The sequence below is a fragment of the Oncorhynchus keta genome, chromosome 32 (assembly GCF_023373465.1).
Source record: "Oncorhynchus keta strain PuntledgeMale-10-30-2019 chromosome 32, Oket_V2, whole genome shotgun sequence".
NCBI classification, from domain to species: Eukaryota; Metazoa; Chordata; class Actinopteri; order Salmoniformes; family Salmonidae; genus Oncorhynchus; species Oncorhynchus keta.
Window position 1 is genome coordinate 3,934,181 of NC_068452.1, and position 14,965 is coordinate 3,949,145.

Consider the following 14,965-nt stretch of genomic DNA (forward strand, 5'->3'; position numbering starts at 1 on the left):
GTCCCTGTGTAATATCTGATATGCTGTACATACAGTGGGCCTGGTTTCTGTCCCAGGATCTGGGGTATCTCAGGAATGGGCCTGGTTTCTTGTCCCAGTCCGTCCGGGTATCTGTCCCTGTGTAATATCTGATATGCTGTACATACAGTATCGGTCTTAGCTTTCCTATTAAACATGACTATTATGGTGATTGAATGTAGGTCAAAGGGAAGTGTTTCATCCGTCACAAGTGGAGTAGAAAATGGAGTCCGGGTGATTACTAATTGTTTACCAAACCAGTTGGCGACAATTTTGCATTGTTTCAATGGGGAAATCTTAACAATTGACTCTCCCCTGTACTCATTTTGTTAGTTTAGCTGCATGGCTGTGGTGAAGGGAGATTATGTATTTGGGTCATACTATTATGTAATGCTGGGTGAAATATGGGCCTATCTGCACTGTGAGGGAAGATTTGCTATCTTGACTAACTTTTCTCTTTCCGCCAGATTCTTAATTTCACTGAACTATGAAGGAGGCAATGTTCCTCTGGAGATTTAAATGTTAGATGACATTCTTCCACACTCTGACTTGTCCTTGCTGGTTATAGGTCACAGTGGCCACCCAACAGACAGGCGTCATGATGATGAGGCAGAAGGAAAAGTTATCCTCACTGTATGTTGTATCTACATCTAACATGTCTATATCTCTATTGTACATCTATAATGAATATATAACATATTGTATCTACATCTACTGTATTTATAATAGCTCTCTTTCAATTCAGCATCATAGCTTCATAGGGGACATGATTTTTTAAATTATTGATTGTCCTGTAGTTAACCTTGTGGTTATCTTGTAGTTTACATGCTGCTCGTGCTCCTTGTAATGATTAGTGAAAAGTCTCACCTGTTTTTACTTTCTATTATTGTGTGACATTATGCTTTTTTCTCTCTCTTTTTTCTCTCTTTCTTTCTTTCTTTCTTTCTTTCTCTCTCCCTCTCTTTCTCTCTCTTTTTTTCTCTCTTTCTTTCTTTCTCTCTCCCTCTCTTTCTCTTTCTCTCTCTCTCTTTCTCTCTTTCTCCCCCTCTCCAGGTCTAAACAGTGACAGCATTCCAGTCTTTAGTACATGATTTGTTCTCTTTTTCTTTCACTCCCTTTCACTCTTTCTCTTTCACTCTCACTGTTTTTCCCTCCCTCCCTCCCTCCCTCCCTCCCTCCCTCCCTCCCTCCCTCCCTCCCTCCCTCCCTCCCTCCCTCCCTCCCTCCCTCCCTCCCTCCCTCTCCCTCTGTCCAGGTCTAAACAGTGACAGTCCACAGGACCAGCGTGACAGTCTCTAGTAAATGATTCGTTAACTGGCAGTCTCTGGAAGGGACTGTTTCCTTCAATAAGGAAACAGTCCTTTCCGATCAATAAGGGGCTTGTCACCATCACTGTCTTTTGATGGACTGTTTCCTGTTAAGTTTCCGATGACAGTCACTTTGGCACTCAGGTCATTCTGATTGAGGCATCTGTTTCTTCATAATCTACTGATGATGGCAGCCTTTAAGGTCTGTGGTTGTTTACAAATGATATGTAACTGCCCTATATATCAATGTTTCTATACAGGGTTGCCATGGTGTCATAATGCTCTAGATTCTACCACTGCAGAACATTGGTATACTGTAATACCAGGTAATCTAATCAATGTACACACTGTACTACAAGGTGCATGGTTTAACATTCTACTTTTCCTATACTGTAGATTTGACCATAGTGGTTGTTATTACTGTACTGTAACACCAGACCATCTAATCACTATAACTTTACACACGGTTCTATACTAAGGTTGTGCGAACATTCGATTTGAACACAGCACTTTTCTGAAAACATGTAGTAAAACTGGTTTCCCTTCTGAAAGAGGGTTTCGCAAGACTGTACAACAACCACTCTTATAACCAAAAGCCAGCCTGTTGCTGACGTTGTTGCGAACTGCACCCACAAGTATGTAATATCATTTATCTTCCTCTCTCTCTTCCAGTTATGTACAAGTCACCAAGCATGAGTTCCAGTCCTGAGAATTGCATCAAACGGAACACAGACGTGACCATTTTCTGCAACTCTACAGGCGGAAAGGGTTGATCTGGTGGTTTGACCAGTTTGGCACAAACTGCACAGGCAGTGCTGAACTTCTGGCCAAAAAGACAGACTGTTTAGCCTCTCCAGTAAACTGACAGTTCTGAAGGCTACATACAGGTGGTTCCACAAACTACTCATGCACAGTGCACAACACCAATGGAGTCCAGGAGGGGAAGGCATCATTTGAGATCCCGTTTGTATGTTCCACAGGTACGTTCTGCCATCGTGGTCGGTATACATGAACAATGTTTGTGATGTCATCCTTTGTAAAAGCAGGGTCAAGTCCAAAACATTCCAGTCTCTCGTAATTCCCTCATCCTGACCCTGATCATTGTAAACAATTCAGCCTCAATCTAGTCTACATTTATTAGTATAGGCCTTTTTTACGACGTCTTTATCATGTGCGAGCACAATAAAAGTCAGCCTTATAATGAGAGAACAACATGTCACTGAGGAGTGGAGTAGGTCAGGCCGTAAAATGCTCCTCAATCTGACTGAACATCTTCCCTGAAACTGGAAAAAGAAAAGGAATGACTTGGTTTGGGGAAGAAACATTCCATGTGTGTTTCAACAGGAATCCAGAAGCTCTTCGATGTTTGCTTATCCAAGTCTACTTGTCATCTGATGAGCCTATAGGAAATTACTAGGTTAATAATGAAATAATGATAGTGGAGTTGTAACTACCTGCGCCAGTTGCAAATTAGAGCTCATAGTCTCCAATCTGTCTCTAATGCTCCCTCTTATCACGATTCAGTGCAGTCATCATAATACCTTCTTACCAGAACATTCTGTCTCTGCAGTTGTGTTTCTTTCCTGTGGCAGCCATTTTGAATGATTTTTTCTGACCTGCCTGGCTGGGAATTTCCAAATAAAAATTATCCATCTGATGCGGAAACTAATTGTTCTTAGCAATTGGAAGTAAATGAAGATTATATTTAGATTAGAAAAGAGTCTGTGTATTTTATTTTAAGATATCAAAATAATCCTAAAAATTACTCCGCTGGAAATTAAGTTGGAACAAGTGAAATGACCTGATACTGACTTTGACCAATCATAGCTCACCATTTTCCTCTGGATTTGATCTTTTAGAAAAATATTCAAACTTCTAATTAGTAGAAATTACATTGAATTTTGGTTGACTGAATCCAGGTCTACTGGAATATATTTGTAAAAATAATCAATCTGATTTAATTTGTTCAGCTTCTATCTCAAAGCCATCAGACTGTTAAACAGCCACCACTAACATTGAGTGGCTGCTGCCAACACACTGACTAAACTCCAGCCACTTTAATAATGGGAATTGATGGAAATTGATGTAAAATATATCACTAGCCACTTAAAACAATGCTACTTAATATAATGTTTACATACCCTACATTACTCATCTCATATGTATATGTATTACTGTACCTATATCATCTACTGCATCTTTTGCCTCATAGCCACTTTGTTTACCATCACTCATTCATAGATATTTATGTATATATTATTTATCATCTTTGCATCTTTATGTATAAGGTAGTAGTTGTGGAATTATTAGGTTAGATTACTCATTGGTTATTACTGCATTGCCCTTCTGAACCATCAAGCATTCAATATATTTATGTACATATTATTTATCCCATCTGCTAACCATGTGTATGTGACAAATACATTTGATTTGATTTTGCACAAGCATTTTGACTTTGATTTGATTTGTTCTCAATTATGGACTTTGTGCATCTATATCTGGTCACAGATAGAGTAGCACCTCATGTATTTAATTCAAAAACACGTGAATTTCCTATTTCATTTGTAAATTGTTTCTTTTCCCCACGCAGTTGAAGGTTCAAAATATGATTTTGCTTCTGATTCCACCACCCAGTGGCTAGCCCCAGTTGGAGTCATAGGATCTCTGGTCATTGGACTCCTTGCTGCACTGCTGATATTTAAGAGGCGCTCCGCCCATGTAAGTACATGAATTGTCATACTCATACAGTAGAGACTGATGACAGCTCTCGCAGACTGTGTGCTACGTGGGCCTGGCTGATATGTGTGATCTCTCTGTGTGTGTGTGTGTGTGTGTGTGTGTGTGTGTGTGTGTGTGTGTGTGTGTGTGTGTGTGTGTGTGTGTGTGTGTGTGTGTGTGTGTGTGTGTGTGTGTGTAACCGTTAGGAATTTTATGAATAATGACTAAACAATATCTACATTTAAATAGAACTATAACTAATTAAACTCTACCCTGTTTTATTATATCTGATTAATAATGTTCATTCATAAGGAAGGGATTGTGTAGCATGAAACAGGGGGTAATTAAACATAATGAACATCATTCCAGCTAGGTTGGGGAGGAATAGATTGTGGGTTTTTAAGTAAGCAAAAAGGGTCGTTAACCTATGGTTGAACTGACTCAACTTACCTCTCGGATGTTTAGATAAGGAAGTGAGTGCCTCCCTAGGTTTTCCATTACCTGGAGCTGTCTGCTGAATAGTGATAGATGGGGATGAGATTTCAGAAGATTTCAGAAGTTAATCTTGATGTGCTTTGTGTCTGGAGTGAGTGAGCTGTTTTGTCTTGGTCGATAGGAGGAAGGATATTTTTATAACCGATGTCATATTTTGTAGATAAACTGTTGTTTGTGGTTCCTTGGCAGCGAGCTCTGAGAATAAATAATATTATCTAATTTTGATAAGACTGGTCTCTGTCTATTTAATTTAAATAGGAATCTTACAAATTATTATAAAATAGACTGAGTGAATTTAATGATAGGAATTATGAAATTCCGATGACAGTAACTCCTTCATGAACGGATATCATTGTATGAAGCTTTGTTGAGCATCGTGGATCTCTGCTTGGCATGCTAGTTTGTGCTAAATGAACCTGTGCAGTGGGACTGGGTGCTTTGGCAGTTGGCAGCCAGCCATTTTGGCTCTGAATGGGGATGCTTACCTTAAAGTCGCACTGCCAAGTACCCCAGTAGTCAAACAACCTAGTGAAAATACCCCAGGCTCAGCCAGTCGACAAGTACGGTAGATAAACATCTTTACTATATGATCAGTGGCTTTCAGCCATGTGTGGTATAGGCTTATATTAACCATGAAAAACAGTACATTTGATGCTCAATATATATGCCATTTAGCATCCAAGTCAATATTAATGGATTAAGCATGAAATGCACTGGTAGGCTATTTATTGTTCATCAACATTGCATTTGGTTTACTTATTAGCTTTTTTATGTATACTGTACAAAAGTATAAATGCAACATGCAACAATTTCAACTATTTTACTGAGTTACAGTTCATATAAGTAAATCAGTCAACTGAAAAAAAAAAAAACAAATCCTAATCTATGGATTTCACTTGACTGGGCAGGGGTGCAGCAATGGGTGAGCCTGGGAGGGCATAGCCCCCCCCCCCCACTTGGGAGCCAGGACCAGTTTATCCAAATGAGTTTTTCCCCACAAAAGGGCTTTATAACAGACAGAAATACTCTTCAGTTTCATCAGCTGTCTGGTTGGTTGGTCTCAGATGATCCTGCAGGTGAAGGAGCCGGAGGTGGAGGTCCTGGGCTGGCGTGGTTACAGGTGGTCTGCGGTTGTGAGGCCGGTTGGACGTACTGCTAAATTCTCTAAAACGACGTTGGAGGTGGGTTATGGTAGAGAAGTGAACATTAAATTATCTGGCAACAGCTCTAATGGAAATTCCTGCAGTCAACATGCCAAATGCACACTCACTCAAAACTAGAGAATTCTATGGCATTGTGATGTGTGACAAAACTGCACATTTTAGACTGGCCTTTTATTATCCCAGCACAAGATGCACCTGTGTATTGATGATATTGTTTAATCAGCTTCTTGATATGCCACACCTGTCAGGTGGATGGATTATTTTTGCAAAGGAGAAATGCTCAGTAACAGGCATGCAAACACATTTGTGTGCAAAATTTGAGAGAAATAAGCTTTTTGTGCATATGGAACATTTCTGGGATCTTTTTTTTCAGCTCATGAAACATGGGACCAACACTTTACATGTTGCGTTCATATTTTTGTTCAGTATAGTTTGTTTTAAGATGTATTGTAATAGTAGGTTTTGTGTAATTTTTTCACAGGGACTCGAAGGCAGTCCTTCAATATTCAGTATTTATTAAAACATTTGATTTTAAGTTCCTCTTTAGTGTTGCTTCAGAGGGAGATACTTTGTTTACATTGGGCCCTTATGTCTGATATTCTGTACATACAGTATCTGTCCTATCAGTACAGGGCAGGTATGGGGGCCTCCAGGGGCAAAAATGGACCTGGTTTCTTGTCCCAGTCCATCCCGGTATCTGTCCCTGTGTAATATCTGATATGCTGTACATACAGTATCTGTCCAGAAATGGGCCTGGTTTCTTGTCCCAGTCCGTCCGGGTATCTGTCCCTGTGTAATATCTGATATGCTGTACATACAATATCTGTCCAGAAATGGGCCTGGTTTCTTGTCCCAGTCCGTCCGGGTATCTGTCCCTGTGTAATATCTGATATGCTGTACATACAGTATCTGTCCAGGAATGGGCCTGGTTTCTTGTCCCAGTCCGTCCCTGTATCTGTCCCTGTGTAATATCTGATATGCTGTACATACAGTATCTGTCCAGAAATGGGCCTGGTTTCTTGTCCCAGTCCGTCCGGGTATCTGTCCCTGTGTAATATCTGATATGCTGTACATACAGTATCTGTCCAGGAATGGGCCTGGTTTCTTGTCCCAGTCCGTCCCTGTATCTGTCCCTGTGTAATATCTGATATGCTGTACATACAGTATCTGTCCAGAAATGGGCCTGGTTTCTTGTCCCAGTCCATCCGGGTATCTGTCCCTGTGTAATATCTGATATGCTGTACATACAGTATCGGTCTTAGCTTTCCTATTAAACATGACTATTATGGTGATTGAATGTAGGTCAAAGGGAAGTGTTTCATCCGTCACAAGTGGAGTAGAAAATGGAGTCCGGGTGATTACTAATTGTTTACCAAACCAGTTGGCGACAATTTTGCATTGTTTCAATGGGGAAATCTTAACAATTGACTCTCCCCTGTACTCATTTTGTTAGTTTAGCTGCATGGCTGTGGTGAAGGGAGATTATGTATTTGGGTCATACTATTATGTAATGCTGGGTGAAATATGGGCCTATCTGCACTGTGAGGGAAGATTTGCTATCTTGACTAACTTTTCTCTTTCCGCCAGATTCTTAATTTCACTGAACTATGAAGGAGGCAATGTTCCTCTGGAGATTTAAATGTTAGATGACATTCTTCCACACTCTGACTTGTCCTTGCTGGTTATAGGTCACAGTGGCCACCCAACAGACAGGCGTCATGATGATGAGGCAGAAGGAAAAGTTATCCTCACTGTATGTTGTATCTACATCTAACATGTCTATATCTCTATTGTACATCTATAATGAATATATCTATATGAAACATATTGTATCTACATCTACTGTATTTATAATAGCTCTCTTTCAATTCAGCATCATAGCTTCATAGGGGACATGATTTTTTAAATGATTGATTGTCCTGTAGTTAACCATGTGGTTATCTTGTAGTTTACATGCTGCTCGTGCTCCTTGTAATTTTTTATTTTTATTTTTTATTTCACCTTTATTTAACCAGGTAGGCTAGTTGAGAACAAGTTCTCATTTGCAACTGCGACCTGGCCAAGATAAAGCATAGCAGTGTGAACAGACAACACAGAGTTACACATGGAGTAAACAATTAGCAAGTCAATAACACAGTAGAAAAAAATGGGCAGTCTATATACAATGTGTGCAAAAGGCATGAGGAGGTAGGCGAATAATACAATTTTGCAGATTAACACTGGAGTGATAAATGATCAGATGGGCATGTACAGGTAGAGATATTGGTGTGCAAAAGAGCAGAAAAGTAAATAAATAAAAATAGTATAAAAACAGTATGGGAATGAGGTAGGTGAAAAAGGGTGAGCTATTTACCTATAGACTATGTACAGCTGCAGCGATCGGTTAGCTGCTCGGATAGCTGATGTTTGAAGTTGGAGAGGGAGATAAAAGTCTCCAACTTCAGCGATTTTTGCAATTCGTTCCAGTCACAGGCAGCAGAGTACTGGAACGAAAGGCGGACAAATGATTAGTGAAAAGTCTCACCTGTTTTTACTTTCTATTATTGTGTAACATTATGCTTTTTTCTCTCTCTTTCTTTCTTTCTTTCTCTCTCCCTCTCTTTCTCTCTCTTTTTTCTCTCTTTCTCTCTCTCTCTCTTTCTCTCTCTTTCTCCCCCTCTCCAGGTCTAAACAGTGACAGCATTCCAGTCTTTAGTAAATGATTTGTTCTCTTTTTCTTTCACTCCCTTTCACTCTTTCTCTTTCACTCTCACTGTTTTTCACTCCCTCCCTCCCTCTCTCCCTCCCTCCCCCTCTGTCCAGGTCTAAACAGTGACAGTCCACAGGACCAGCGTGACAGTCTAGTAAATGATTCGTTAACTGGCAGTCTCTGGAAGGGACTGTTTCCTTCAATAAGGAAACAGTCCTTTCCGATCAATAAGGGGCTTGTCACCATCACTGTCTTTTGATGGACTGTTTCCTGTTAAGTGTCCGATGACAGTCACTTTGGCACTCAGGTCATTCTGATTGAGGCATCTGTTTCTTCATAATCTACTGATGATGGCAGCCTTTAAGGTCTGTGGTTGTTTACAAATGATATGTAACTGCCCTATATATCAATGTTTCTATACAGGGTTAACATGGTGTCATAATGCTCTAGATTCTACCACTGCAGAACATTGGTATACTGTAATACCAGGTAATCTAATCAATGTACACACTGTACTACAAGGTGCATGGTTTAACATTCCACGTTTCCTATAGTGTAGATTTGACCAGAGTGGTTGTTATTACTATACTGTAACACCAGACCATCTAATCACTATAACTTTACACACGGTTCTATACTAAGGTTGTGCGAACATTCGATTTGAACACAGCACTTTTCTGAAAACATGTAGTAAAACTGGTTTCCCTTCTGAAAGAGGGTTTCGCAAGACTGTACAACAACTCCTCTTATAACCAAAAGCCAGGCTGTTGCTCCAACCACAGAGGATTTGTTTGTGGACTTTCTCTTACTCCTTTCTTCTTGTCTTGCGCCACCTGCTGGTGGAAAATTCAGGTCTATATTTATATCTTGCCCAGGGCTCGCCTCCATGAAGGCAGTGCAATGGAACGCAACTGTAAACCTGAAAAACAAGAGTCAATTATTCATGGGAAAGAATTGGTATCAGTTTCAAGTTTATCTGGTGGTTGTTTAAAATACTTTTGAAAATGCCACAACAGTTTTATGACTGTTTCAGTTCCCATGATGTTTTACTGCTGTCATATAGACTGAGAAATCTGTTGTTGTACTGTGACAGTTTGAGCTGAATGGCATCCACAACAAAACTCCACCTCCCGTAATTCCTGCCAAATCTTGTATCAGTTCCTTCTTACTTCAGTACATGATTGGCAGTTGGCACTCTTTATACAGATAGAATGATTAATCTATTTATATGCCTGCCTGCTTGGGACTCGTCAGGGCTCTTCCAAAGAAACTTGGACTTTTGGCTACTATGGTGGTTTGAGATGTTCATGTGTAAAGTTTTGTTTATTTCGCAGTTCAACAAAATGTGTTATTTCTTCTCTGTATGAAGTGTATATCAAGTGATTTGTTGAAAAAAAAGAAGCAACTTCCTGTTTTCTGCACAGATATGCCTACTGTAACGCTCCGGGTGTCGTGGGTGTGGAGTCAGACGCAGGAAACAGAGAGTGCAATGCTGTGCTCTTTAATGCACAAACGCAACACAGGGTGCCCACAACTAAACTGCCCCAAACACGGGGGACGAAAATAGTACAACCGAAATACACGACCAGGATCAAACACGTTCCTCTACTTACAGAACCGAAGGTGACAATAATTAATCCTGCACAAAGAAACAGGCGGGCCGGCTGTCTAATAAAGCCCAACTAATCATTCACGAACAGGTGCTAACAATAAACATACACGGAGGGGGAGGAAAGACAATCAGTGGCAGCTAATAGGCCGGTGACGACGACCGCCGAGCGCCACCCGACCGGGAAGGGAAGCCACCCTCGGTCGGACTCGTGACACCTACTCCGCACTTTACCCCGTATAACAGACTTTTTTTGTTGCTACTTTTTGTACGTTTTTATATTTGACTTTGTTTGTTATTAATGTGATAATTGAGATGAAAGCATTTCTCCTTTGTCCCCCAAATGTGAATCATCTTTTGTATGATGTTTTTTTTTTGTATATTTCACACTGTGAAATTCCTTTTCAAATCCCACACCTTGACACTGTTCGGGTTTTGTAAACAGGATGAAGATTTTAATTGTTGTTTTTAATTACTACAATCTATAAACAAATAAAAAGCATAATTGATGGGGTGGCGAATCTGAATTTTTTTTATGTTCTAAGATCTAAAATGTTTTAATAAGTTTTAAGGAACCAAAAGCGGTAAACCCATTGTGAGGAAAATGTATGTATTTACTGCACAAATATATATTTTTTTATCCATCATTATGTATAATATAAGTACTTAACAGTACCTGAAGACATTTTTTTGTGCCCAGCAACAGTACAGGGTTGCATTCTTTAATGCACACCGTAGCAAAACTATTTGCAACGGAAAACAAATATCAAATCAAACTTTATTTGCCATATGCGCCGAATACAACAAGTGAAGACTTTACAGTGAAACGCTTACTTACAAGCCCTTAACTAACAGTGCAGTTAGTCTATAACTTGAGTGACTGGAGTCTCTGACAATGTTATGTGCTTTCCTCTGACACCGCCTATTTTATAGGTCCTGGATGGCAGGAAGCTTGGCCCCAGTGATGTACTGGACTGGTCACACCACCGCCCCATGGGCTGCCAGTTGGGGAACCCTGTTCTAATGGACATGTTGTCTTCTGTGTTCAGTGTCGCATCTCTGACTTGGATTCAATCATACCAGGGTTGTATTCACAAGGAACAAAATGATAGCAGATTGACCAAAATGTGGAGGGACCACCTGAACTTGTCCAATAAGACAATTTCAGGAGATTGAAAAGATTTGGCATGGGTCCCCAGATCCTCAAAAGGTTCTACAGCTGCACCATCGAGAGCATCCTGACCGGTTGCATCACCACCTGGTATGGCAACTGCTCGGCATCTGACCGTAATGCGCTACAGAGGGTACGGTCAGATGCCGAGCAGTTCAAGTGGTCCCTCCACATTTTGGTCAATCTGCTATCATTTCGAGATCTTGCATGGAGCCCCAGACCAAGGGTGATTGACCGTCATCTTGAACTTCACCCATTTTCTAATAATTGCGCCAACAGTTGTTGCCTTCTCACCAAGCTGCTTGCCTATTGTCCTGTAGCCCATCCCAGCCTTGTGCAGGTCTACAATTTTATCCCTGATGTCCTTACACCCTCTCTGGTCTTGGCCATTGTGGAGAGGTTGGAGTCTGTTTGATTGAGTGTGTGGACAGGTGTCTTTAATACAGGTAACGAGTTCAAACAGGTGCAGTTAATACAGGTAATGAGTGGAGAACAGGAGGGATTCTTAAAGAAAAACAAACAGGTCTGTGAGAGCCGGAATTCTTACTGGTTGATCAAATACTTATGTCATGCAATAAAATGCAAATTAATTATTTAAAAAGTATACAATGTGATTTTCTGGATTTTTATCTTAGATTCCGTCTCTCACTGTTGAAGTATACCTATGATAAAAATTACAGACCTCTACATGCTTTGTAAGTAGGAAACACTGCCAATTTAGCAGGTTATCAAATACTTGTTCTCCCCACTGTACCTACACGTACGCTACGGTCACAAGACGCAGGCCTCCTTATTATCCCTAGAATTTCTAAGCAAACAGCTGGAGGCAGGGCTTTCTCCTATAGAGCTCCATTTTTATGGGATGGTCTGCCTACCCATGTGAGAGCCGCAGACTCGGTCTCAACCTTTAAGTCTTTATTAAAGACTAATCTCTTCAGTAGGTCCTATGATGGAGTGTAGTCTGGCCCAGGAGTGTAAAGGTGAACGGAAAGGCACTGGAGCCGTCTCTCAGAAAGGCGCCCTTGCTGTTTATGCCTGGCCGGTTCCCCTCTCTCTAACCCTATTACAGGGGCTGAGTCACTGGCTTACTGGTGCCCTTTCATGCCGTCCTTAGGAGGGGTGCGTCACTTGAGTGGGTTGAGTCACTGACGTGATATTCCTGTCTGGGTTGGCGCCCGGCCCCCCCTCTTGGGTTGTGCCGTGGTGGAGATCTTTGTGGGCTATACTCTGCCTTGTCTCAGGATGGTAAGTTGGTGGTTGAAGATATCCCTCTAGTGATGTGGGGGCTGTGCTTTGGCAAAGGGGGTGGGTTTATATCTTGCCTGTTTGGCCCTGTCCAGGGGTATCGTCGGATGGGGCCACAGTGTCTCCCGACCCCTCCTGTCTCAGCCTTCAGGATTCATGCTGCAGTAGTTTGTGTCGAGGGGCTAGGGTGAGTCTGTCATATCTGGAGTATTTCTTCTTTCTTATTCAGTGTCCTATGTGAATTTAAGCATTCTCTAAAATAACGTCCGGCGCCGACAGAGATGGCCGCCTCGCTTCGCGTTCCTAGGAATCTATGGATGGACGCAGGAGGGGAGGATGGACGCAATGCGGAACATATCCCAGTCCACGTGATTGAAGCAGACTTGAAGCGTGGAATCAGATTGGTCGGACCAGCGTTGAACAGACCTGAGCCCGGGAGATTCTTGTTTTAGTTTCTGTCTGTAGGCAGGGAGCAACAAAATGGAGTCGTGGTCAGCTTTTCCGAAAGGAGGGCGGGGGAGGGCCTTATATGCGTCGGGGAAGTTAGAATAGCAATGATCCAAGGTTTTTCCAGCCCTGGTTGGGCAATCGATGTGCTGATACAATTTAGGGAGTCTTGTTTTCAGATTAGCCTTGTTAAAATCCCCAGCTACAATGAATGCAACCTCAGGATATGTGGTTTCCAGTTTGCAAAGAGTCAAATAAAGTTTGTTCAGGGCCATCGATGTGTCTGCTTGGGGGTGAATATAAACGGCTGTGATTATAATCGAAGAGAATTCCCTTGGTAGATAATGCATTTGATTTGATTGTGAGGAATTCTAAGTCAGGTGAACAGAAGGTATTGAGTTCCTGTATGTTGTTATTATCACACAACATCTCGTTAATCAAAAGGCATACCCCCCCTGTCGGCGCGATGTGTGAAGAAAAAAGCTGGCTGCACCGACTCTGTTAGCGTCTCTCGAGTGAGCCATGTTTCCGTGAAGCAAAGAACGTTACAGTCTCTGATGTCTCTCTGGAATGCTACCCTTGCTCGGATTTCATCAACCTTGTTGTCAAGAGACTGGACATTGGTGAGTAGTATGCTAGGGAGTGGTGCGCGATGTGCCCGTCTCCGGAGCCTGACCAGAAGACCGCTTCATTTGCCTCTTTTACGACGTCGTTGTTTTGGTTCGCAGGCTGGGATCCATTCCGTTGTCCTGGGTGGAAGGCAGAACACAGGATCCGCTTCGCGAAAGTCATATTCCTGGTCGTAATGATGGTGAGTTGACGTTGCTCTTATATTCAGTAGTTCTTCCTGACTGTATGTAATGAAACCTAAGATTAGCGAGGCGGCCATCTCTGTCGGCGCCAGAATCCCACATTTTTACCTCCTGTTTCAGGAAGTGATGTCACTGAGTACTGCCCCTATATAAAGGACCTTCATCTGGAATATGAATGTCTGATGACAACCTAAGGGTCGAAACGTTGTTATAAATAAACATCACCTGGGAGCATGAGCAGCAGTGTCCGGCGTTTTCCTTTCTGTTTTCCAAGAGTTTCAAATAAACAACCTGGATAAAAAACAGTTAAGAAATACTGTTCTTTAGCGGTTATTTTTGGTACAATTGTGTGTCCGATAGTTATCTTGTATGAGTGCCAATGCGCACTGATCGGACTTTCCCCATCGTTGATATCTCTCTACAGCTTCCATGTCCTCCAGCTACTGCGGTAACTCTGACCCCCTTTCATCCAGACGTCAAGAAGCCGTGCCCATCTCCCGCTACCCTCTATGAGGGTCAGCATCATCACCAGCGTCTCCACCACCCTGCTGTGTGCTGTCATCTTCTATTCTGGGGAATCTTGATTGTGCTACTGCTAAAGAGACGGTGCTCTTGGAACAGAAACTGGGACGCTTTGGCTCAATATGTATCAGGACTCTTAACACTACAGGCATATGGTTCATGTCTGTTCAGTAGCATTATCAGCTCTTGTTGTGTTCCGCTTGGTTTTGCGTTAAAAAAAGAAGAAGATGAACAAAGTGGATGCCATGAGACCTGAGACCTGTTCTGTCTGCAGGTCTAAACAATCCACACACACCCTACATGTTGCTCGCCTGGCTACCCAAACTCCTTGCTCCAGCCAAACGCTACACCACGCCCACTGACGCTAGTTTCTTCTCTGCAATGAATCTGGATCTGAGTAACCCCCCCCCCGATGAATTCTAGAATGGAAATCCATTCTAGACCATCTGACAGGTCCTACAAACCGATGGGTTGGGCCAGAGCCAGAACAGGTGAGTAAAGCACCGTTTTGAAAATTCATCATTGGCTTTGATGCTCTGATTGGTTAGAGATGATCCTATCGCTGATGAATTTGTTTGGTACAACACCTCTCATTTTGATGTCATCACAAATGACTTCAATGATGGCAGTCTCAGACTGAAGTATGTAGCGAATGATACAGCAGCGGAATAATTCAGTTTGAGTCGTCAGGCAAACAGGTTACATATTTCGAGGGACAAAAACCCCCAAAGGTTTATGTAGGGTTATGTTACTAAGCTAAATGTAGTAT

General features: G+C 41.8%; 1 protein-coding gene and 1 long non-coding RNA gene across 5 annotated transcripts in view; one reads left to right on the forward strand and one right to left on the reverse strand.

The window, feature by feature from the left end:
• The window catches only part of LOC118364831 (CD276 antigen homolog), a 33,653-nt gene extending 23,144 nt beyond the window's left edge, over positions 1-10,509 (forward strand). For 2 of the 4 annotated variants that reach the window (XM_052490373.1, XM_052490374.1), the window contains one exon: positions 8,504-10,509. In XM_052490373.1, coding sequence (XP_052346333.1) covers positions 8,504-8,649 — 146 coding nt within the window. In that variant the 3' untranslated portion in view covers positions 8,650-10,509. Of the gene's footprint in view, positions 1-1,273; positions 1,341-8,503 lie in introns of those variants that run through there. The other 2 variants (XM_052490378.1, XM_052490376.1) reach the window with 2 other exon arrangements.
• Positions 5,343-8,491, reverse strand: LOC127914434 (uncharacterized). The gene is made up of 2 exons (XR_008088368.1): positions 8,055-8,491; positions 5,343-5,702 (listed from the first exon to the last, which is right to left on the reverse strand). It is a non-coding gene; the product is annotated as an uncharacterized LOC127914434 (long non-coding RNA).
• Positions 10,510-14,965: the final 4,456 nt, after the last annotated feature.